This window comes from Strix uralensis, chromosome 5, assembly GCF_047716275.1.
Source record: "Strix uralensis isolate ZFMK-TIS-50842 chromosome 5, bStrUra1, whole genome shotgun sequence".
In the NCBI taxonomy this organism is placed as follows: domain Eukaryota; kingdom Metazoa; phylum Chordata; class Aves; order Strigiformes; family Strigidae; genus Strix; species Strix uralensis.
The window spans coordinates 37,838,786-37,865,153 of NC_133976.1; the positions used below are offsets into that span (position 1 = coordinate 37,838,786).

At 43.4% G+C, this 26,368-nt stretch overlaps 1 protein-coding gene across 4 annotated transcripts in view; it reads right to left on the minus strand.

The window, feature by feature from the left end:
* The window catches only part of PPM1H (protein phosphatase, Mg2+/Mn2+ dependent 1H), a 146,344-nt gene extending 120,555 nt beyond the window's left edge, over window positions 1-25,789 (minus strand). For all 4 annotated transcript variants that reach the window (XM_074870476.1, XM_074870473.1, XM_074870474.1 and 1 more), the window contains exon 1: window positions 25,228-25,789. In XM_074870476.1, coding sequence (XP_074726577.1) covers window positions 25,228-25,463 — 236 coding nt within the window. In that variant the 5' untranslated portion in view covers window positions 25,464-25,789. The remainder of the gene's footprint in view (window positions 1-25,227) is intronic.
* Between the last annotated feature and the right edge of the window lie 579 nt (window positions 25,790-26,368).

The window sequence follows — 26,368 nt, forward strand, 5'->3', positions numbered from 1 at the left end:
TGTCAGTCTTCAGCTACCAACAGCTACGAGGGTGCCATCTGTCACCCAAGTCCTCCCAAACACCTCCCAGCACTACTTTCCTTACACTGTCCTTTCCAAGTGATCCAAGGGCAAAACAAAAGGGTTGGGCTTCTGACTTTCTAAAGATAACTGCAGTTAGCCCTCCAGCATCACAACATGCCCCATAGTCACACACCAAAGGCATGCTGTGCTACCACACTGTAATTCAGCATGCACAGCAGACTGGTTTCAAGCCCACACTGGAAGACACACCACCCCAACAACAGGGGAAGTCCCTAAAGAGCAAGACCAGCCTTACATGAGCCAGGCTGGTGACACCAGAGTGTTGCTTATGGAACAATTAACATTATGATCCTCTATAGCTTTGAGATTTTAATATTAGGTTACATACATCCTTTTCCAAATTCATGATTAAACACTCACTTTATAATAGCAATCCATTGGAACAAAAAAAAAAAAAGAAGAAACAAACACTGAGAATTAATGTATTAGAACAGATGCTAAAACATGTGCAAAACACTTTTTCCTGTGCTGATTTTTCAGGTAATACAGGTATAAAATATTTATTCCCAGGTTTCCTCATATTAATAAAGTTTTTACTTGCATGGATCAAAGTCATAAATACTATCTCCTATTTGAAACTCAAACCACCATTATGCCAGACTAATGAGAGTGGACAGATTCATTATTTCAGAACCTCCCCCTCCAATTCATATATACTCCCAAAGACTCACTTTCTCAAACAGCTTAATCCAAAGGGAAGCCACTTAACTGACTTCAACAGAAGGTAACAACTCATATCAACAATTGTTATTTCATCTGGATTGCAAACTGAGAAACCTCAGTAGCTTATCAGAAAAAAAGGTTAGTCCTTCAACCCCTAAAAAGTCATATCCCAGCTCTTTTGTGTGGTGGCAGAGAATAGCAAGACAATGTAGAAAAGCACAGCAACACTTTTGTCTTAGATTATACACCAACTCAATTCCACTAGTGTAAGTGAAATTTTAAGAGGCAACATCAGACTTGCAGCTTTTCTGAAATTTAGAGATGCCAGGAATGTCAAGTCCTGCTGGAGATCAGATTTAACCTAACATTCCTGATGTCCAGACTTTGAAGGAAGACTAGCAACATTAAACTTCCAAATCCTTACTATTATGTTGTATTAGATGATGGATGGCACCACCTTTGGTAAATTTTGATAAAGAGACTAGCATGGGCAGTCTGGATTTTAGTGCATATTTTGTTAGCTTGTTTTTAAAATCTAAAGGTGCTGGGTGCTGCACAGGACATTTGTTTCTGAAGCCAACTGAAACATCAGTGTTCAAAACCATCTACATGCCCCACAAGAAATAAGTACTACAATTAAAAAGAAAAAACACCCTTAGCAAAACTGTTCAGGTTTCTAGTTAGCTGATGTCCGAGCTCAGAAATAGCTACTCCAAACAGCATTTTGGAACAAAGTATTTTAACAGAAGTAATTATAAGCAATGATCACTAACTTTTTACTTCTATGGTTGTTTGGGTTTTTTTTCCTTTTTATAACTTCATTTCTAAGTTTTTTATCAGGAAGACAAGACAGACAGCAATCTCTGTATTTCCTTAACACCATAAAACAACCTAGGACACAAAATGGGTACTCCTTCCTCCTTATCTTGTAGCATATAAAGCATCTTTTCACTTAGAACCACCAAAGTCCTATAATCAATATTTTTAAATGCACAGCCTAGCAAGTCATAAAAAGAATTCCATTAAGAATACATTATGCTTCAGCATAATGCTAAAAAAGCTTATTTCCAATACATTTTATATCTACTCTGTGATATCAACTGGCCCTTGCTTTAACACATCAATAATTAGGAACTGGGGCATTGATGCTCCCTTGAAGGTCAATAAAGGGCTTCATTGTCTCCTCTGCATTTCAGAAGACTGGAATGATAGCAGAAGAGCTAATGAAACTTGGGTTATCACATACTTAGGCCTCTTGAAACACAGTAACACCATACCTGTCTCTGTCCCAGCTATCACCACAGCTCCTGTGTTCTCTCCTTCTCTCATGAAACAACACTTAATCTTCTGAGATTACTTCCAGCTCCTTCTGCACATCCTTCCTTGCAGGAGAAGAGTCAGCTTGTGTAATGCTCAATTCCCAACTAAGTATGTGCTGACTCACCGCCCAATATGCCCATCCTGACTGACAATCAGGCCTGGCTGAAGAGAACAGATAAATCAAGACATTTTCAAGAAGTCTGTGAGTATTCAACTCTGAGCCCAGCTCCTTGGACAAGTTTGGCTGAAATTTTCCTCTACAAAACTTCAAGCCATGGATTGACACCTGAGAGAAAGGACAAACAAGTCCTTCAAATAATTGAGCTTCATCTTCTCCATAAGGTTGAGTGGCATTTTTCTGTTTGTTTTGTAAAATCAGTTTCATTTTAATACAGATTTTGAAACAGGCAAAGGATGCTACCCTTGGATCTCTTCACTCCATTTACGGTATTTCCAGCCCCAGTTATCTAGAGATAACGGGGAGAAAGACTGGTGAAAATACTAGTATTTACAATGACAGCACAAAGGTAAGACTAAGCAGAGCAGGTGAGTTAAAATGTCACCTCTGCCTTGAGCCAGCTGTCCTGAAAGGTCTCACTCTGCCCTCAACACATGTGAGGTCTCCAAATAGTTGATTCACATGGTCTATGATATATTGATGGAAGCTTGTTCTATACATATAGATACACATATGTTTTAAATAGATATATACAGATATTCACATACACAGATGTATTTTATTTATAGATATATAGTTATATTTACATATATATTTAGAGAGAGGGAGACAGAGATCCCTCCACATTGTTTCTCACAGGGGATCATTGCTTTCTTTCCTCATGAAATTTAGCAGGCTTTTCTTTTCACTGCTCATGTTACCAAATGACATATATAAATTAAACTAAAATGAGAAACAAGGAATTCTATTAATACAGTCACCTCACAATTAAGTATTTATGTATATACTGCAGAAAGCTGGTAGATACTTTATACCTCCTTGGGGGCTGAATGAAATTAAATCAAAGGGAGAAGGAAATGTGGTGACGCAAACGCTTGCCTTTAATTAATCAGAATGAACCAAAATACAAGTCACTGTTCTTCTAGCAGTCAAAGCAACACCAGGGTAAGTGTGAAGATATGGCCAATAACCCATCAGAAATATAAATGGTCCAGGCAGCCCCTAATTAAAATGTTTTATTCAAGCCTGAAAACTGCCAAAGATAAGCTTTTGCAGAATCCTTTTGGGTATTTTGCAGACCAGTTGTGAGAAACCCCCTTCAAGAACCACATTTAAATCTCAGCCTTGTTAGTCTGAAACTGTGGGCTGCTGCTCCTCTAAAGTGGGAAGGCTGCCCCTTGGCAAATGGCAACACTGCAAGAGTCACTGCCACATCACTCCCCAGCTGCCTCTCCAGGGCTATTTGACAACTCAGGCTTTTACAACTCTGTCACCAGGTATGAGGACTACCTAGCACACCTATTTTGTATGCAGGCACATGGCATTTGGGGGTTCAACCACTGCTCAATTAATTGGGTACCTGCTTAATTACAACCCCATCTGAGATAAACTTTTCTAAATGGGTGAAAGTGCAGAGCATCTCCATAGCTACTAATAAGGCTGTCACAGTCTCTAATCAGAACAGTGTAAGCAACACAGTAATTATACCTGAAGGACTTCAGTCAAGTGCTATAACCAATATAGCCAACTGCTATGAAAATAGTTTTATTTATTAACACAGGGATTCTAAAAAGTGTATTTACGAGAAGTTCTGAAGCCAGAAGAGAGAAGTTAATTATCTAGTCAGACCTCTAATCTACCAGAGATCCTTCCAGAGATCCTTATATGTGATCGAAATATCTCAGGATCAACATTAGTCAGTTCTGTTTGTAGAAACATTTGGTGTCTCTGAAGTATTCACTTGTCCACTTAGGACCGCCAGATAAGAGCTTCACCTGTTTCCCTGACAGAGCCTCGAATTACCCACCACCCCACAAAAGATTTGTGCTTCATTTCTCATTTGAATTTACAGTTTTAGCTTCCAGGTCTCAGTTCTTTTTCTGCTTCTCTTCACTAGGTAAAAGAGTTCCTTCATAATGCATTTTTCCCATAAATATTTTCATAACTCTAATCAGCTTATTTCTCAACCATTTTTTTGTCAACTAGACAGATTACATCCAAGTCTCCTTCTGTAAGGCACTTTCTCCATCTCTGGAGTAACTTTCACAGTCCTCTTCATCTTGCAGCTCTTCCAACATCCTTTAAAGGATATTGACATCAGAACATTGCCCAGTGCCCCTGCAATGTGATATGCAGAGGCAAAACCTTATCCACCCTACAGATCTGGGGCATGTTACAGATGCAACAAAGAGATATGGCCAGGCTGCCTGTAAAGCACGGGGTGTCTTTTCACAGACAGGGCCCAAACTATCAAAACCCCAAAGCCTTCAGCTCTGCCCACTTATGCTGAGCAGCAGCGTTGTTTCCACTTTTGCTCTCTCCTCTTTCAGAGCACACCAGCTTGCTGATGTCATGCTTCTGGAGAGCTGAAAAGTCTCCACTGGAAGTGACTTGCTCTGTCCTGCACCCACTCCTATCAGGTATGTCCCTGTAGCTTCCCCTTCTCATCCCATGAAGCACAATGGCCACCCCAAATTTTTTCAAGGTGAGAAAGGGTGGTTTGCGACTTCAAAATACCGTATTAAGCACTGTGTCTGTAGTCTGCAACCTGTAAATTTCAAAAATGTGAAAGAAACCCTGTAAACTAAATTGTGTTATTTTAATAGACTTCCCTTGCTAGCTGCAGTTTCTGCAGATTTATAAACCAATTCGGCAGCAACTCCAGTGACAGCACTGCTACACAACAATAATTACCAAAGCAGGAAACGCTCAATAATACAGCAATAATTCACTGTCATTACAGATACATATCTTTCACGTGAAGATAGAGATATTTCTTTTTAGTCTTTTCTTAATATACCAAACAGAAAACCAAGAAGCCTTCACCCCAAACAAAAGGACTGCATGAAACTCTCTGCACAGTACTCCCTGCTGCTGGCAAATGCCATCAGGAAGTCAGGGAACCTCCAAAGCACCCTTTGGGAGCAGCTGTCAGACTTGTCCAGGAGTTCAATCCTGGAATAAAGGGCACATCCACAAAGCAGGTACCTTCCCTATAGGGACCGAAGAGGTACAAGGACCAAATTCAGCCCTGTAACAAAGCAGCAGCTATGCTCTTGCATTAGCGACAGTGATGCTCTCACAACAGCACAGGGTTTTATTTTTATTTTTTAAACAGAGCATTTAGTACACTGTAATCTTCATATAAAACGATCACTCAGCCACTCAATTATCACAACCACTTAAGGGAATTCTGTAGTTTATACAGCATTTTTAATTACTATAAGAAAGGCTCAAATTTGATCTAAGAAGTGGTAGTTTGACAAAATCTCTTAAGAAACAAGACTTCTCAAGCACTAAATCTTTATCAAAGCTTTCTCATCTGCAAGAACAGCGCAGAAGTGAAAATACATAACAAGGATTTTTAGCAGGCCCAAACCACAGAGACAGTGGAAGATGATACAGTGCTTGTCTGTAGCAGGAAAATCATCATGTGTCTCTATTTAGAATATGTATGCATGCCTATTTGCTCTAGATGCATGTATAATCAGCCCTAGTATAAATTAGAAAACATATGAAGGATTAAACATCAATTGCCTGTCCTCCTACATTTCCCATCCCTCTGCCAGGTACTGAGAAAAACAGAAGGCATGGTAGCAATGGTTGGAAACAGACTCTGAAATTGGAATAAAAGAGGAAAATACCCATTTTCTTTCTGTAGCAGAAGCAGAACCTGTAAGCACATTAGTGTTTCACTCTCAACAAATACCACTATATTCTGAAATCAGGAAATTCTGATGGTTTTAACAGAATCTTAAAGATGCAGCATAAATAAGGATCATTAAAATTTGGAGGTGTGACAATTACATTTGACAATGGAAGTTACAGTATTATGCAAAGAATTGTTTTAATATTACTCAAGCATCCCACATATTTTAACTATTTCTGGGTGACTAGGAGAGTTTCACAAAATCTTTAAGTGCAATCTTTTGCTAGCTTCACCATCTGGGAATGCACAGACAGTGCTTAATCCCACTGGCTTTTTTCCAAGAGATTTACAGTAAGTATGCCTTTCTTTTAACAATCAAACGAGGGGGTTATTTCATTTTTGACTGTGGCTTAAAATAGCCCACTATCAAAATAATATTAAGGAGATCAGGTCTCCAGATAACAATAGCATCTTTTATGAGACTAACTGACAGAGCTGAAACTTTGCCCAATGTATCCACCTAGGTATGCGCAAACTTCTTCAGAAATGAACAAGTGCATAAAACTTCACACAAAATGCAGATAAATCAAAGAAACAAGTTGCTGGTGGAACATGGGCCATGTCATAAGACAAGAAGGGCACTAGCTGGTGAGATGATGGGAGAAAGGGCACACTAGGAGTGACTGGGGTGAAGCAAGAGAACAGAGTATAATTACAAGTCAGGCCATAAAGCCATTATACATATCTAGGGATATCCCTACCATTATGCATATGTGCACCTCCACCATTACCTATTATGCGTATCCAGGAGAGTTACAAGTTTTATTTCCCAAGTTCATCTTTGTAAAGCTTTTATTTGTTTTGTTCTGGATTGCTGGGATTTTGTTTAAAAGTAACTTGGAAGAATCAAGGCCAGGAAGATGATGGGAAGATATGAAAGGTGTTTCCTGCTGAAAACAGTGTTCCAGCCCTTCAGCAACTGTCTGAAGGAAAGCATCTTGGGTGTAGAGTCACACACACAATTCCCATGATGGTACTACTACTCTAAACAGCCTACTGCATTCAAAGCATAAGCAGGTTTCAGGAATTCCTACAGCTCTGTCCTCCAAAGCATTTATTATAAACACATGCTATTCTGGCAGAGCTTGGTTTCAGTTGGGTCTTTTGGGGTTTTTTGGTTTTGGGGGGTTTTTTTTAAGTCCATTGGAAGTTTGTTCCTTGTGAAGACTTTGATAAGGCTGATGGCTATTCTGAAGGCTCAAGAAGTGAGGACAGAAAAGGAAAGTGGGTTGAGGAATTAAAAAATTTCTTTCAAGGTTTGGTCTTCCAGTTCCGGCTGTAAAATACACACTCATCTACTGTGGTCACAGAATAGGATGGTAAATAAAGGGATAAACAATCAATGGTAATTTTTGTTCCAAATGTTTGGGGAGATATGGGCACAGCTTGTCCAGAGAAACAACAAAAAGTGTTCTTCAGATGAAACAGGGCTCTCCCTAGAGTGCTACATTGGCACCTGAGTTGCATGTAACACTTCAATGGTGTGTTTCAGATGCCTACTGGTTTTCTGGATGAGGGTTTCTTGGTCTGTGGGCTAGACCTCAGAATTTTGGCAAGGTCTGAGGAATCAAACTCTGATGACAACTTTCTTGTTCCCTAACACTCCACCAGTCAAATGGACAACATAGCCACACCGGACATCACAGACTGCAAGCTGTCAGAGGAAAATGATAATATTGGCTCTCTTTAGACATAAGTCTGTTTCATGCTGATTTGCCACACAATTAATTAAAAGGATCAATGATCAGAGAAACATAATTCACAAAATATACTTGTCCCACTGCAAGATTAGTCCAGCTGAAAAGTAGAGCAACGTGGCTTTATCTCAAACAGTACTTAAGTAAAGAGTGGCAGCACTCTTAGATAAGGATGTAATTAGAAGTTTTCCATTTCATTCAACTGTTGCAAACAAACAGCAGGGGATTTCAAGTGAGCAATTTGATGAGAAGGGCCAAAGTAATAGGCAAAAGAAAACAAAACACTTTCAAGAACACAACTTCTTCCCAGTATGGCAGCCTGCTGGGCATGCTCTGAATAAGTAAAGACTTTGTTTCAGAGAAAGGTCATTGGTTTGTTTTCTTTAAAAACCTGTCTAAAATGGCTTTTCTCAAAACATCATCTAATAGGTCATTGCCAACACATACAGATGAAACCTATACACTCAGCTGTCATACACATTCCCCAGCTGCTAACACCAGGTAAGGCAGCCACACACACATGAAGCCTGTATTTGTAATAGGACAACACCAGCAATGGTCTTAGACTTCAGTGAGTTGTCAAATTCTTATTTTCAGATTTCTAGACCAAATTCATATTCAGAGCCAATCGAGTTGAAACATATTTTCCCTAAGAACCTTGTCAGACTACTCTGCCATTTGGTGGCCACATTTCACTCTTCTGTAATAGGAAGTGCATGGGGGAAGAGATGGCTAGAAGTCAGCTTAGTAGTCACATCACCCCTCCATATTGGAAGGAGACCTGAAGACTTCCTACACACTGCATGGAGAGACTGTAAGAGGCCAATGCTTTCCATAACAAACCCTTCTTCGTGTCAGCTGCAGACCACCACAGACAGGTCCAGTCCCCCCCCTCCATAGCCATGTTGCCACTGGCTCCCTTGTTGACAAAAATTAACATTGCTGCTGCAAAATGAAAGCTTTTGTAGCTCTGCATTTCCCATTGCTGCAGGGCAACAGAGCAGTAGGTGAACTGATACAGGAAAAAGGAAGGACCTTCCCTACAACCCATCCAAAGTCAATCAAGTCCTACACAAAGAGTACACACACCTTACACAGCTATGTGGAAGTGTATTATTTCTGATATCTCAGGTATTTGTTCAGATTTCAGTTTCCTAAATTGTGTTGGAACTCTTTCACCTCCGCTTTTGAGTCTCCAATCACACTTCCTCCCATACCCCCACAGATTCACTTTTTACATAGCTAAACTCACACAGCTTACCAGGTTTGCTTTCTATTTGATTTACTCTGCTGAAGAGTACTGCATAAGCTCTTATCTGCAGATATGCATAATGACTGTTTCAGACGTAAGAGAGCAATAGCTCACAAAGATGTTCTAGCACCAGTGCTCCCAAGCAAGCTTACTGCGTGCCTCCTATATGAAAACCCCCATCTCTGTCTACACATCCACAAACATCCTTTTAATTTTGGTTAAGATAAGCTCTTCTGCAAAATACTATATTAGCTCTGTACATGAATTACACCCCTCACTATGCTGCATGTCACACTATTGCGAGCGCCAGGTGCTTTTGTACAGCAAGTGCCTTTCTCTGCTTTGAGAACAAATCCTTCCTGTTCCACATTGCTTGCGAGTATGACTGTTCCACTGTAGATATTTTAGTTCCTTCAGGTCTTGTTAAAACCCTCACGTGGGAAACAATTTCCAAACTCCATTCTTATTTTCGAAGTCAAGACCACCTTGCTGTTCCTCCAGATTGAGTTATTTGTTCAGTGATTCTTTAGGACTAATCCATTCGCTACTAACAGATCTTTTGTGCCTGTAACAACGCTCAACTGTTTACTGTAGCAGTATGTTCACTTGATTTTTTGCGTATTCTTTTCCAAACAGTACCCCTGCAACACTGGTGAAGGTAGTATAGAGCCCCACAGCTCCATGATGCTTCTGGAGGGCTGGGACTCTCAACAGGAGATCCAGAAAGAGAGGAAAAAATGGATAGGTATTATATTTCTGCATAGATTTCTTCTGCCTTTTGTTTCAGGAATGTGGCCTAAAGTATTACACAAGAACTGAAAGACAAGGAATGGCCAGTCATAATTATTTTTCTTCTTGGTGACGTAGCCTTCCTCAATTCTTAGCTGAGGAAAAGCTCTTACTTCGGAATACTATAAAAGCAGCACATCTACCCTTGAACAAAAGAAGTTGCTTTCTGCAGTACTTAAATACAGACTCCTAAAATGAAAAGACTCCCACCCTTAAAAGAACTTTTGTTTTAAAGGGAATTTTCTCCCCATCCAGAAAATCTATGCATCACTTTTTAGTATAGTTTGTGCTGCCACTTTAAACTTTTACTGCAGTCTCCATGGAAGGGCCTTCTCCCACATTTTGGTATTTTCCCTGTGTACTGGTTTTGGCTGGGATAGAGTTAAGTTTCTTCATAGTAGCTCATATGTGGCTACATTTTGGATTTGTGCTGAAAACAGTGTTGATAATGCAGAGATGTTTTTGTTATTGCTGAGCAGTGTCAAGGCCTTTTTAGCTTCTCACCCCACCCCACCAGCGAGTAGGTTGGGGGTGCACAAGAAGCTGGAAGGGGACACAGCTGGGACAACTGACCCCAACTAACCAAAGGGATATCCAAGGCCATATGACATCGTGCTCAGCATATAAAGCTGGTAGAAGAAGGAAGGGGGGGATGTTTGGAGTGATGGCATTCATCTTCGCAAGTAACTGTTAAGTATGATGGAGACTTGTTTTCCTGGAGATGGCTGAACACCTGCCTGCCCATGGGAAGCAGTGAATGGATTCCTTGTTTTGTTTGCATGCATAGCTTTTACTTTACCTATTAAACTATCTTTATCTCAACCCACAAGTTCTCACTTTTACTGTTCCGATTCTCTCCTCCATCCCACAGGGGGGCAGTGAGTGAATAGCTGGGTGGGGCTTCGCTGCTGGCTGGGGTTAAACCATGACACTCTGGATTGATTATCCTTCCCAACAACAAAAAACCCACACCTTCGGAAGAATCTTCTTAGCAGCTCCATTTGTGCCCCACTAATTGCACTGCTTTCTGCTACAGAGGCAAGACCAGGTATTCCAGGTGGAAGGGTGAGAAATACCAGGTTAATTCAGGAATGAGCCCAACCATAGGAGAGTGATCCCCTTAATGTCCAGTAGAGACCCCTGTCATGCAGCAAAGCATAAGAGGTTCTCTTCCTTATTTTAAAGCAGAAAGGAGGAAAAAAAAAAAACCAACAAACAACAGCTCTGGGTTTTCATGACACCTATTTCTAACTTTAAATATCTTTAGATCCAAGGTCTTGGGGCTTCCTGAAACAGAAGACCCTGACCTACAGTTGTGAAAGGCTTCTTTGGTATGTCCTCACGCAATGAATTCTGCCCGTATACTCTAAGATACACAGGGAAGCATTATCTTTTACCACTGTTTACAGCCTTTCATTTTCTGTCATAGAGGTTTCTATTCCTGTTAAACTTTTCCTCCAATACAAAAATATTTAGTCTGCCTTCAGTGTGCTCTCTCCAGGTTTTGTAGGCTTCATTTTTGTTCCCTTTCTTTCAACTCCTCTATGTTCCTTACTTTTTTTTTTCTGTAATCATTACTCCTCCTCTTCAGCTTTGCCCATAATTAAAGGTGAAGAGTCTTCTCAATCATGTTGTAAATGTAGACTTTTACAGAGGCAATCCGTTTTCCACTATCACATCCACCTGTACAAGGGAAGTAACACTTTCTTTGGCTTTTTCACTACACACCAAGCAACCATTTTGGCATGCTCTCCAGAAGGATACTAGAGGGGTTACAGTAATTTAAAAACACATACCTGTGTAACACTAGTTCAAATTATTCTTGCTAAACACCACTACCTTCCTCCAAGATTAAATCCATCTAATTACCCATCTAGTGTTTCCAAGATCTCCAGGGAGTATGATACAATTTCGAAGCGGAAAGAAAAACAAAAACTTCCCCTTCAATTATTTGATAGCAGGGGGAGATTTGAGGGGTTTTTTGTTGTTGTTTTAAAGGCACTGGGTTATTTATTGATAGCCTACAAAGTTTTCTGGCCTTAGACAAGGCTGTGAGGGAGCACAGCAGTTATACCACATACCAAAATGTCAGTTTTGTAAAAAAGGGCAAGAGAGCTAGTGTTCCTTACACTGTAATTAAACTAAGTAATAGTTTTTATTTGTAAACATGGCAGTCCCACACCACCTCTCAAAACACTAGCTTGGACTAAGCCTGTAAATTTATAGGATTAGTATCACAGCATTTTATTGCTACAGCATCATGTCTCCCGCCTTTCCCAAGCATTTGAACTACTGCAACAGCACCAATACCTGAGGCCAACTTGACAGAGAAGACAAAAGTGAATAATACTCCTTTTTGGTGAATTTTCTCCCACCTTGCAATCCTTTGGCAAGTTGAACCAAAAAAACATGTTACAGCTTAGGCCAGGTGGCTCTTCCAGCCAGGCCAGAGTGCTCCCTCCCTTCCCTAGGTGTCTCGGGGCAGCTGCCACCGGGACCTCCCTGCCCAGGGTCCTGATGCCACCACCGTCACACCAGCAAGAAGGGGCACAAGAGGAGGGGGAACCTGATGGGAAGAAAAAAGAAGGCCTCAGTTCACACAGTTTCTCGAAATTGCAGTAACTCAACTTTGCTGCTCAAACAAAAAAGCAACAAGTTCAGTCGTCAGACCTCACCCCTCTCCAGAGTCATTCACTCCAGAAGGTTCAAGCAGCATCTGACTTCAAGATCAGCCACACTTATTTCCAATTTCTCCAGCAAACAAACAAGATTCAAACAAGGTATTTTTCTGCCTTCCCCCTCCTTTCCCCTGCAAACAGGGCTGAGCCTGTGAGGGCAATGCTTCCTCCTCCCCAAACAGAGGCCATGGTCAGCACCAAACCTTCAAACAACTCATCTGCTATGAGCAAACGATCGCATTGAAAGACCTTGATCTCAGGTTGCACTTTGCCTTTCACACAAGAAGATGATGCCCTTTGTCCCCAAAGCAGTGTGTTGTTTGTGTTCATACACAGCAGATGATCACGGTGTGTTTCATTCCCATCAGGAAGGGTCTTGTCTCTGCCCCTCTGCAGTAGTCAACAACATTTCTAACACTTCACACCAGCACTTCCGCAGAAGTTAGTGTTTTCATTCCCTTAGCGCTAGAAGGAAAAACAAGTGCCTCAATGAGGAAAAAAGTGCCCAGGTCATTCACCTTAGGTAGAAGCTGTGGCTTTTATTAGACAGCTCTGTTCCTGGTCTGCATTAAACCAACCACACCACCAGTTCCAGCAGCAACAATATATCATCAAATAACAAGATCCCAACATAAACCTTTGGGCCCACAAAGCCCTGAAGAGCAATTTGCAGTGTATGCGTAAGTTGTTCCTTGCCTGTGTTTACACATATACCTAGATACCTGAAAGGATTATGCTCATTCTGTGTTTCCATTCACACGCTCTTTGTTTCAGATTTCTAAATTATCTTGTGCAACAAAAACTAGAAACTCACTCGGCTATGAGAGTTTCTTTTTCTCTTGCTTCCAGTGTTTTTTCAAAGACAAATGAGCTGAGTGCCAAAATAATTCCCTGTCCCCTCCATGAAAGCACTTCACAGAACTAGCCTGTGATTTAGGAATCAGACACTCTTCTAAAACCAAGCAAGAATGGGATTACAGCTGATCACATTAGCCTATAACTTTTTTCCCCTCTAAAAGCAGGATTAAAGGCAGAGATGGGGAACTTTCCACATTCCCACACACCAGCTGCATTCTTCCAGACGCGGCTTGCTGAATGGCTAATAGAATTACCATCCACAGACCTAGGATTTTCAGAGATTACTGTGGAGAGGTTGCCGAAGGAACTCACTGGGCTGTAATTCCTGGCTTTGCACTACTGGAGAGGGACAGAGAGACCTTAAATGACATTGAGGAGTACATCAGAGGGAGTCCCAGACTGAAGAAGTTGTCATCTATATTTTGCAAGGGCTGTGGAGACAGTGATCTTAATCAAAGTTTATTGAGAAAAATAAAGAAATAAACTGAAAGCCCAGGACTGGAGATGTGATTAACCAGAGGCACCAAGGTAAGGGAGAGTGAAAATCACCCTCCAAGTCTGATGTTGGCGTACCTTTAATTTTTAAAAAGATCAGTGTTAAGTTTTAATGCCTTAACAATTCCTGCATTATGTCAAGAGCATATTTAACCGATTTAAGTTCTCACCTTCAAATGACACATAAAAATGGCTGAAAAACAACTTTTTGTGTGAAGAGTGGGAGAAAAAATTCTATTTACGTTCTGCAAAATTAAAATCACTCATTTCAGACTAACTACCCACAAAACTTTATGATCTGTGTGATGACAGAAGCAACAGTATTCACTGAGGTTAGCTTTATGATCAGTATTTTCCATTTCTAAATGCCTAACCAAGTACCTGAATCTAAAGGCATACTCCACCCCAGCAGCGCCACACATACAATGCAGGTTTCACTATAGGGCTCTTAAAATGTCTGAAGGATAAACACTACAAGTTTGAATTTAGATCAAGTCCTCAGAAAGAAATAAGAAAAAAAACCCCTTTTAATTTCCTTTTTCAGTCAAGACACCTACAAATAAGTTCAGCAAAGAGAAACAAGAACTAGTTCAAACAAATCTATTTTCTACTCCAAAATTTAGCATTCACTTGTGAAACAAAGACCCTTAATACAGATTTGGAAGAAAAAGCACTTTCTCAAAAATGCTGTTTTAAAAAAAAACACAACCAGCAATTTAAGGAACTTAGTTTTACGGCATGGGCTTCTGCAAAGCATCACGTACTGCTGAACAAATAAAAAAAACAAGACCTGCACTCAGCTTGCCAAAGCACTTGCACAGACATGGAGCCAGTGGAATTAACACCAGGGGGTGGGATAGGACACAGGAAAAGGCACTAAGCTCCCTTCACAGTCACCAAACCAACAGAGGTGCAACCCTTTGCACTCCTGGGTACTAGCAGAGCTGCTCAGAGCTTCATGAGCCCGGTCAGCAAGGTAGGGATGTGGTGGGTTTTATGCGGCAGCTCCTGCCTTTGAAAGGGATTATCCAATACAACCCTGAACCTGCTGGAGAGGACCCTTCTCTCCATTACAATGCTTGGGCCTGAAGTGATTTCAGGAGTACTCTTCCCAACCAGAAAGTAAAGGTACGTTTGCTTCCAACTAAAGTCTCACAGCTTCTCACTTTCTCCTCCTCATAGACATGCAGCATGGATTATGAACCAAAAAGTCCACAACCAAGGGTAAAAAACCAACTTCCTTCAAGAGAGAATGGGAAAAGAAAAAGAATAATAATTAAAAATAATAATTTAAAAAAATAATCAGTGGCACTTTGGGCAACTTCTTTTTCCAGCACTAACCTCCCCCTCTCATTCACACTGTTTCAAAACCTAACAAAACCCATCTGAAATCAATGCAGCAATGCCTATGGTATTTTCTTGGCCTTCAATGAGATGTGTCTTTAAATATCACACCTGGTCAAAAGGACAAAACCCTTGCCCATGCAGCTCACCACAGAAAGGATCGTGTTTTACCCCAGGGAATGGGTATCAACTGTTTCATGGCTGGGTAACAGGCTAAAACTGCCATTTCGGGAAGAACTGGAGGATGAGAGCCCACAGCACTGCTGGAGACCCATCCTCAGTCCCACTTCCAATGTAAGACTCCACCAAGGACCAGATTGTTAGTTCTGGCTGACATGTATTTTATGGCATTACAAACATGAGCTATGCATCATCTGTTTCTGAGGAGGTCTCTAACACATACCTAAAGATAGACAAATCATACTTGGCCTGAATGAATCAATGTTGGCAAAAAAAAAAAAAATTTAAAAAAGATCTGCTGCAGAGCTTCGCTAGAGCTGGATCTCTTTTGCCTTTCTGCGGGGAGTTTGGAGCATTTGGATAACAGGCCATAAAGGACAGAGGAACAAATCAGGGAAATTCAGAAGGGCTCATGGGGGGAGCAGAGGGGAGGAAAGATCTCACCTCTGTTGGTACCTTTAAGCAACGGGGCAGATACACAGACAGGACAGCACAAAGGTCACTTAGCTATGTGACCAGCAGATCTAATAAAAGGATAAATTAACTAGAACAACTTTGGAAACAGAGCTATGCTTATGGAAGGATCCCTAGACAATCTCACAGACCTCTAATTCCAGTCCAAGAACACTTTGCCACAGGATTTCCGAAGCAGCAGTATGCAGGACATCAGAGCATGACCCACAAAACCACCACAAGCTAACACCCAAACAGCACATGCTCTTCTTCCACTCCAGTTTACGCATATGCTGCTGTGTCACCTCCCCCTTAACAAAAAAAATAAAATAAAAAAAAATCAATTGTTTATGGTGCGAAGTAAAAGTAGCAAAAGATGCAATCAAAGCTCAATCCTCTTATTGTAGCAGAAAATCACCATGGAAAGCATACAGACAATGGTACGTGGTTTCCCATCTTTTCCCCACGCTCTCTCCCTGAAGTCAAGCAAAGCTGACCACCCCAAATCACAGTATCAGTGTCATTATCACTGCCTACAAAGGAGCTTGAACAGCATCAAAACCAATCAGTCCAGATTGGCTACACCTTATGGTAGCACTTCAAAAAGAAGAAAGGCGGGGCGGGGGGGGGGGGGAAGAGATTGGAAATGGTTATTCACTTCTCAGCCACAGTCACCACCAGGACCTGCTTTCATGAGAACGAAAGGTGCAGAGCCTACAGGATCTGACACTGTTACTCCTTCAGCAGAGAAGATGCCCGGTAGAGTTAAAAACAACCTGGCATTATGACAAGTGAGACCAATGGACAGACAGACCTCCCACACCAGAGGAAAGAGAGGCTGAAATAATGCTACTCTCTTTCCTGTTGGGGGACCAGACCCATTCAATTCCTGCTTGTCTTGGGGATGGGGACCATTTACAAGAAGCACTGCCATGGCCATCAAGACCAGACCCACACATGATTCATGTATTCATGCAACCCTTGGTATCAAAGAAAACAGAAGGAAATTAATTGAAACCAAACACAGATGATAACCAGTGAATGGCACTGACAGCTTACCATTATAATTTTTTTGGTTTTAAAAAAATATATACGTTTTCAGTTCTGTCAAGCCAGAGGGTCTCCAAGGACACAGCACTGGCTGTACCCCTGTACCTCAGCAGCCCTGACTCCCCCAGTAGACTCTCTTCCTGTTAAGCCTCACCATGTTGAATACAGATCCCAAACAATGAGCAAAGCTCTAGATTTGCCACCCTGCTTCATGTCAGAAAGGCCTGCCTGCCACAGGACACTGATAACCTCTCTTAAGGTTTTTCTTCCAATCAGCATGAGTGCTGAGTCATGTACACAGTCTGTATTTTGGCATTCCCTAACTATGTGCTGCCCACACCCCTTCCTGCTCCAACCACTGCACTTGCCAACGTTGGCTGCCTCAGCTTGGGGTTATTTTTCTCCTTCCCCCTCTCAGATGCCAGCAATTAAACCATGCTGTGATCAAGAACTAGAGATGTCCCTTAGACTGGCTTTACCGCAGCATGGCTTCCCCCCCGAAGAAATACTGGGTGCAGTTTTTATTTAGAGAACACTAAACTCTGCAAACATTTGCCTTATCTATGGTATTGGGAGGAGGAATCATACCTGTCTCCAGCCATTTTATGAGCTTCACCTGTTGAACAGCTCACACAGCATCAACCATTTAGCACCCTGCCACTTATAACCACAAGTACAGTTGGCAGCATCTACCAGACAGCAAGCAGGCCACTGGATGGGGGAGCTGGGCAGGAGGCACTAGCACTGAAGGCAGCCAAATGGCTGCAATGAACATGCTGGCCACCTCCTACGTGCTTGAACCTCTGTAATTACCATGCAATAAGACTTCCACCCCATGTCTGTCAGATTTAGGGTGTAGAGGGGCTCAGCACAAGCTGGGATTTCTCTCACCGGCTGCGCTAACTCTGTTTCGCACTCTGAGCACTTGAAATCATGACTCCTGCTACTCCACCTAACCTATAATAGAGAAATCACTCTGGATAATACCATGTATTGTAGTTGGCCATTCCAAACATATACCCTACCAGGTAAATGTAACTGGCCAAATGCGAATGAAGTCTTACAAGTCACCTTCCTCCTTCTGTTTAATGAGGAGGAAGAAAAAAAAAATCCTTTGACAGTTAAGAGACGACAAAATGCACAATTAATACCAAGCTGCTGCTGTCCTGTGAGACCTCTTGCATTTTAGAGCAGTGAGTTCAATCAGAACCTAAATCCAAAAGGGATGGGATAAAGATCCAGGGGCCTCTATCTCCCCCGCAAACGCTGCTCCAGCATACACACAGCACCTACACCTACTCCAGCCTCATGCCACAGCAAAGTTACTGTGACTGCTCTGCCCAAATTCACCTAAAGACATCTCACTCCACTCATTAATAGCACTCCCCTACTCCAAGTCTTACTCAGGATGCAGCTCAACACAGAGCTGACGTAACCTGTACTCAAACCCACAAACCCTATTTCTTCCTCACGTGCTACATGAATCCCATCACAGGAACAACTTGTGCTTTGCAGCACTGCTTCCTTTCAAGGTCAAACTGAGCATGTTTCATTTGATCACATTCACAGGCTCAAAGCAATTCACCCTAAGGGGCACAGCCCTGTCAGATTACTTCATAGCACAATGATAACTACGCCAAGCCATTCTAACTTACACCTTTCCCAAGCAATGCAGCTGCATCCAAGGCAAACGAACAAAGCTGAGTGTTTGCAGGTAACATCTGCTGACTGCCACAACTGCCAAGGCAGAAGGGGCCAAAGGAAGGCTACCTGGGAGGACAGAGTCACTCTCTGGTTTCAGAAGTCAGGACCATGCTCTAGTGACATTTTCAGAAATACACGAGACAGCACCAGACTTAAGCCTCTGGGGGACTAAGCAATACAAGACAGCTTAAGAGGGATGAATTTCATTCACGCCTTGTTAGGAATCGTGTGTGTGCAACTTAGATTACATTAAAAATACCAAAGCACAATTTCCCCCCCTCTTTTTCTCCTTTTACCCCCATTAGTTCTAAGAAATCAGAGACCACATAGGAAAAGCCAAGCACACAACAGCAGGGAAGTCCAACCACAGAACCTTAAACTCAGAATTTGTTCTCCACATTCATATCAAGCCTCTTGCCAAAGCTTATCCTCACTGCCTCGGTTTCTTTACCTGAAGAACCGGAACATTTACACGTCTACATTTTTCTCCAAGGTTATTCTGAAATTATTATTTGCAAGATGCTTGGCAGATTAGAGGCATTACATAAATATTAGATGCTATAGTATAAGCTCTTTTAGAAGGAAAGGGATTTCTGAAGCTCTTGAAACTATCATGAGGTTTCTGTAGGCTGTTTTATCTGAGCTCAGGTTTAAACAAGAGTCTGGCAATATACAAAAGTTAACATTACATTATGCATAGAAGAATAATTCATACAAGGAAGAATGTTTAGTCGTCTTTAGGTGCACATATGGGATTTGAATTTTTAGCTCATTCATCAGGTCCTACTCAGTCTTATGTTCTGAACTACAGAAAGAATAAAGGAACATAATTTTACCCAGAGAGAAGCGTAAACAAATTTCTTAAAAGTTTAAAAAGTAATTAATTATTTCTGTGTACTTAACCTCAGAAGACAGCCAAAGAGAACAAGGAAAAAAAAAAAACCAGGTATTCCTTTTCCCAGGCATACCATCCTCCTGAAATTAGTACCAAACAGAATACATACAAGAAATGTGTTTACCAACGGAGTATGAGTCATGCTCCCAGCTGACAGTTAGAAAGATTAGCTCCCAGAAATGAGAATGTAACTTTCAATTCACAGGAGCATGACTGCAGTGTTATCTCCTCTTAGTAGGAGGCAATGCGGATTAGAATAAGCAATCAGTAGTTGCAAGCCCTACGCTATCCTCCAACATCAACATATTGTCCAACTCGGGACAAGCAATTTCTGTGCTTTGGTTTACCTCATCTCACAGACATGGTAAGCTTTCACCTGCTTCAGATTGTTATTACAACACTTAACATTTGTATAAATAATTTGGTCTAGACAGAACATGAAAGGTACTTCAGGTGGAAAAATAACTTCTGTGTTATCTTAACTCACAAAATCAACAAATTTTATGTTGATTGTGCCAGCCTAAAATTTATGATTAGTGAAAAAGGCTGGAAATTATTTTAGTAAAAACCTCCAGTCAATTCTCACATACATTTATTTCTTACAAACAAAGTAACACAGAGAAAATATGATGAAATATCAGCCTTACAAAACAACTAGTACTTAGAGTAGAAAAAAAAAAATCCGTAAGCTTCCCCCCCTTCTTTTCATTTTGAACTTAAGTTATTGCTGTAACAACATGCCACCATAATAATGCTGCAGGAGGACACAGTCATCATACTTCACCTACAACTCTGCATTCAGTATGGGTCAGTAGTCACCACACCACAGAGAAAATCTAATTGCTACTGCAGGCCTGCAGAGCAGAGAAACCACAGTATCTCTGAAATGTAACCTTACAGAAACAGAGCCTGGACTTTGTGTCTCATCAAACTAAAGGCACTGCTGGGATAATAAATTGACTTTATAAGCCAAGAAACACACACACCACAAAAGCTGAGTTTCTGGCTACCTATTATAACATGGAACTGCAAAGATATCTAAAGTGTCATTTAGAAGTTTTTAAAAAATTTTAAAAGGCAGGCAAAACTGTCCTTTGCATAAGGTCACCGGCAACATACGTTTTGAGAGTTTTCTCATTTCCCTGAAGCATATTTAATAGCATCTTTTCATATTCTCCAAAGAGATGGCAGAAAGATAAGCGTGAAGAGAAGAAAGCATGCGATACAGAAGCAGCTAACTATGGTCCCATCCCCAGGATTCATACAATTTAGAAAAGCGATTATGGTACTGAATTCTGGACAACCAGGAATAAACATTCAAAATAAATGGAAAATGACTAGTCTTGTTTTTCTACCACAAAATGCTACTCAGTTGCAGTTTCCCTGCAACTCCACCAGCATGAGCAGCATGCCAGTCCTTTGTCATTTGCAAATTCAGCATCTATTTGGTCATGCCATATGTAGTCCAGGGAATTCAACCAGGAGAGGAAGGCTCTGTTCCACCCTGTTCATCCTCTACCTTCACAGGAGGAACAAGATAAAGCAAAAGAGCAAAAGGTGAAAAACAAAGTTCTGGGCAGAGTTTGGATGCAGGTGTATAGCATCCAAGTAATTTCATGTTGTTATATACTCCATCCACGCTACTGCCTCTACTTCGCCAGTTACTTTCAGAGTTTAATGCAAGGGCGGAGGGCAGCTTAGCAGAAGCTCTGCAGGGAAGAAGTCCTAACACACTGAAAACAGCACAGAAAGGGACTAGAGAAGAAACTTCCCTCCCAGTAACAGGCAGAACAAGCAGATGCTCAGAAACCAGCTCATGGCTCAGACAGGGAAAGGTCTGGAAGAGCCCTGCGGCCTTAGAAGGGCAGCTGCCTGCAGAGGGGAGGGAGGGCAACGAGTAAATAAAGTGTCAGGCAGGATCCCTCCCCCCGCCCCTTACTCAAATCACTTAACTTTCAGAGAGCAGCAGATCTCCTTACCCCTGTAGATTAAAGGCAGACTTAAAGGACTGTTTGTTAAAGACTACCCTCTCCCTAGGTCATTGCTGATGCACATCAGCTAACCACATGCAGTAAAACTATATTAAGGATACCCTTGATTAAAAAGGAAAACTTTATTTCTAAATAAAATGATAGATTTAAAGAGAATTTTAAAAGCTTACTGGATGTGGGATACAATTTTCATTTTGCTTCTACAGAGTTTGATGACAATTAGAAAAGTGCCTGACATATAAGAGTATCTCTTTGAAACATGTACCAGCCTTTTGCCATCCTATAGTACGAGGTGAACTGAAATTCAAGGTCTCAGGTCTCCCATGCAAGGAAGAGACAGCAGGACAGTTGTTTCAGAAGACAATTTTCTGGCTGCTCACTGACTAAGAAAGGCCCTATGGGATTCCCACTGAAATTTCAGGAAGCAATGATGTTTTATCCCAGCATCAAGTATGTTTTTGAAGATTTCATTTGCCTGCCTACATGCTTTGCATCATGATCACACTATTAAAAGAGGGGAAGCTAATAATAAAAAATAAAGGCTAATTTACATTTCACTGCATAATACCATAGAGTTAAGTAGGTAATTTTAAAAATAACTTAAAATATATGACATAGATGAGCAATATTGCAAAAATACCCGTTACAAAAAAAGTTTAGCACAAGAGAAGCAAGAAGAAGGGGAAGAGGAGAAGTGCTTGTTCCAGGGGAACAAGTCAGATGAACAGGCATATACCACAGATGCTAAGGAGAAGAAACAGTCAACAGCTTGGGCTTCTTTATCACTACCTAAGTTAGTAAGAAATTCCTATCCTCAGGAATCAAAGGAACAAGAGCAAGTCCCTGAAAAAGCTACATATTTTGTGGACTCAGACTGCTTTAGTCCTGCATGGGAACCAGGTCTAACCTCAAAATGCCTTCTCCAGCTTGGATGGAACACCAACATGACAACATCAAGGAGCTCCAGTATTATCTGTAAACTGGCATGTTTTACAACTGAAGAACATGAACACTGCAAGCGCTGTCCTGAGCCAAAGCCTCCAGGCGATCTGTTCTCAGAGCCAAAATTTCTTCCTAAAGACAGCAAGGCGGATGCTGGTGTGCATGGAGCACAAATCCACCAACTCAAACCCCGCTGTGTGAACAGCCCATGACATCAGGACAGATGCAATAAAGGCGGCACACACTCTCTCTTTACACCTTCTGGGCCAAGTCCCCACCTTCTAAGTCCACAACAAACCTCTTCTCAACTTCAAGAAGTAAAACTCTCAGTGCCCAAAGGCATCCTGCCAACAAAACACTAAAATCACTTTTGCTGATTTGTTAAAACATAGAAACACGAAAAAGGCAATAGCTCAGGGAAGCTGATGGCATGTATTTTCCAATTCCTTCATACCAAAGCAAACTAGTAAAATGTGAGTTAAGTAGCTGACCTTTGTATTATGTCACAAGCTCCTTGTGGGGACACCAAACTTCCTCTTAACAGTCTTGCAAGTGCTCACTTGTACCGTAACAAAAGGCAAACACTGCTCTGGTAGTTTCCTTAATATAGATGCTAACACAGTGCTAAATAATTGCATAGAAGTACTTCATCCCCTGCTTCCCCCAAGCAAACAAACTTCAGAATATGCATTATAGTAATTTTACCATTCTGGTATTTTTCTGTTCCTTTTCTCTATATAACTCATATGCATTCCAAAAGGAAAACAGATATTTTGAAAGTATACCTCCAAGCAAGTCTCACAATTATATTCAGAAAGCCTGGTAATAGCTCAGTAGGAGTAAAAAAAAAGTCGTATTTGGCAAAACCCAAGTTCATCCTTACTTCCTTCTTTATTCATTAATGGCTGTTGCACAGCTTTGCCTTTGGAGGACAATGCAATTTTGGTAGCACTGCTTTCCTCTTCGCTTTTGCACAGTGAGCATTTTGACATCTTCTGGTTACAACCAAACCCCATTTTGGAAGATCATATAGATGTTTCTGGGAAGAGCCTAGTAACACATTCACTAGTTCCCTCTAAGGAGGAGTACCTTTCACTGAGCTGTGCTCCACCAGCACTAGAACCAGTAACTGCACTGGAAGGGGATGAGACAAAGGAGAAAACAAAAACAGAGATAAAGCAAAAGGCCAACCTCTTTTCACATGGATAACAACAGGCACTGAGACAGCCAGTGACTTTTTTACGCCTCCCAATTAACCCTACTGCTCAAAGCTCAGAATAATAACAACCATATGAAAACAATCTAGGCACGTTCTTCTCCTTTCATGACCCCCAGAGCCATTTACTTTATCCCCAAACACTCCCTCACAGAAGGTTTCATCTACAGAGTTGACCTGGGCTTTCACTTCCCAGCACCCACGTTTTTCTTCCCCAGTCTCAGGCAAAGCTGGCAGGCCAGCAGTGGGCGAACATAGCTGGGAGCCAGAGAACCTCCCTTCCACTTTGTCACCAACTTGCAATTACTGTTACTCTCTGAAAGCCACAGCACCTCACATAAACTAAAAATAGCAGCACTTACTTGCTTTGGTAAAGAATTGCTTTTTAAGGAACTATTATAGTAGCAGAACAATTAGAGCTTACTTTTAAACATTTAAACTTAAGAGTTCCTGGGGAATTTGCTCAGTAGTCTATTCAATTCTCTAATAATCTGAAGAGAACAATCCCAATATAAAATTCTTTAAACCTCTCTTTCCATTTCAGTGTCCCCAATGAACAACCTTTTAAATAAAGCTAGTGATGGTTCATTAACAATGCGAAGCCTTCTCTGTAGTTTTTGCTGTAGCTTTGTTGGGAATTCAGGTATGCCTGAAGAGACAGCAAAACAGCTTGTAGCTTGGAAGAGCTAGTTTAGTGTAACTTCTGTAATCTGTGAGTTGGCAGCAACATGGATGGCCATGCTCAAGACTTCGAGACAGCAGCAGAGAGAAACCAAATATTGAATACTGCTCCCAGTACCATCAAAGAAAACAACATGTCTATCGATACTGGAATCAAGTACAAGGACGTGCCTTTCCTCTGCAGCTACTCCCACTGCCAGCGGGATGAGGATCTGCATCCAAACGAACACTGCCCTTTGCCTGGCTGGTATTTAAGGCATTGCATGCAATCATGTAGTTTGATTGCGCTCAAGGCTACAAAACCAGGTCCCGACCAGACACCTTCTCAAGTAAATACCATGACATGAGTGAGTCAGGGCAACCAACGGCCAGGAAAGCCCAATTTCGGGGTTGGCCACTGGATTTTTCTTTCAGTTCGGAGCTCATGTTCCTCAAGCGTCTCCCCAATCTGGAAAGCACTTGGGGAAATGGGCGACCAGCCACCATAAGCGAGCATGACGGCTGCCAGGTCCACAGGAAGGTGCCCCAAACCCCTCCACGTCTCACCACTTCTGGGCAGTGGGAAGCAGTTACGGACGCACAAACCAAACCGGGTTTCCTATCAATAGCCCTTTTCATTCCCGAGTCAAGAACAGAGACAGTTGCTCCCCGGCGAGGAACGCCATCCTCGGCCCCCGGAGCCGCCGCTGCGGGCAGAGGAGCCCCGGTGCTGCCCGTCCGCCACCGTTCGCCCGTCCGGGTACCGGCCGCTTCCGCGGGGGTTCCCAGCTGACCGTTGGCTTCCCCGGCCTCCCAGGAACGAGTTACCCAGGTGCAACGCTACGGCGGGGGCCGGGCACACGGCGCCGCGAATGCCGCCCCCCCCGCCCGCCCCCGCTGCCCACGGCGCCGCGCAGGCCCGGGACGGCGCCTCCGGCAACGCCGGCACCCGCCGCGGGGGTGGGGGGGCGGTCAGCCGGCATCACCGCCTCCGGCCGCCGGTGCGCCCAGGAGCGGGGTCAGCCCGGCCGCGCTCCACCTGCCCGCCGCAGCCGCGGGCCGTACTCACTCCGCGTAGCCCGTGGTCCAGGGCAGGCGCCGGGTCTCCTTGCTGAGGATGAGGATGGGGCGGGCGATGTGGTCGGCGGAGCACTCCACCTCGTCCGGGGACAGTCCCAGGAACTCGGGTCTCCCGTAGGGGAAGCGGAGGGGCAAGTCCGCGCCGCTGCCGTGGTCGGCGCCCGCGCTGCCAGCCATGATGCCGCCCATGAAATTGGCCACGGCGGACTTCACCCGCGTGAGCATAGTACCCCCGCCGGCGGCGGCGGCGGCGGCAGCGCCGGAGCCACCGCGCAGGGCGGGGAGCGGAGCGCGCCGGCGGGCAACGCTGCTGCGGCGGCGGCTCCGGCAGCCCCCGCCGCGCTTCCGCAATGGGGGCGCCGGGCCGCGCGGAGCCGGGCGGGGGAACGGCGGGCTCAGGGGCAGCCGCGGGGCCGCCGGCTCATTGCAGCAGCAGCGGTGGCGGCAGGTTTCCCCCTCCCGGCGCGGCGCTGGGTGAACTCAACCCGGCGGCGGCGGCGGCTGCTGAGTCATGTGATAGCGAGGCTGGATTTGCCCGGGCGCTTCCTGCTCCTCCTGCGGCACCGGCGGGCTCCTGGCACACGCCGGGCACGGGCGGCCGCCGCCCCCGTCCGCCCCCCGCGCCGGGGGGGCGGCCCGCGGCAGGTGCGCGGCGGGCGGGGCCTGGCGGGGCCGCCCCCGGCTGCCTGCGGCGTTGGGGCCGGGGCCGGGGCCGGGCGTTCCGTTCCCGGCGGCGGGAGGTCGCCCCCCGCGGTGCGCCCGTCCCTGCTGCCCGTGGGGCCGAGCCAGCGCTGCCCAAGCGGGACGCTCCGTCCCAGCCCCTGGCAGAGCCTCCCGATCCTGCGGGCTGCGGGACAAGGCTTGAAGCTTTTAACGTCCTTCTCCTCCGTAAACGTGTCAAGGATATTTTCCCTATAAAACCATTTGCTAGAAAAAAAGAATTGTAAGTGGCCTCGCCGTGAGGGCGGGCCAGCGGCAGTGGCCTACACGGAGTAAGCCGGGGGTGATTCCAGCCGGCAGACGTGGTGTGGCTGCCCCCCGGGTGCCTCTGCGCTCAGCCAGGCGTTTAGGGTGCTGTCATGGAGCAAAAGTGAAAGGACAAGCCTGAATATCTTCAAATTTGGGGGTAT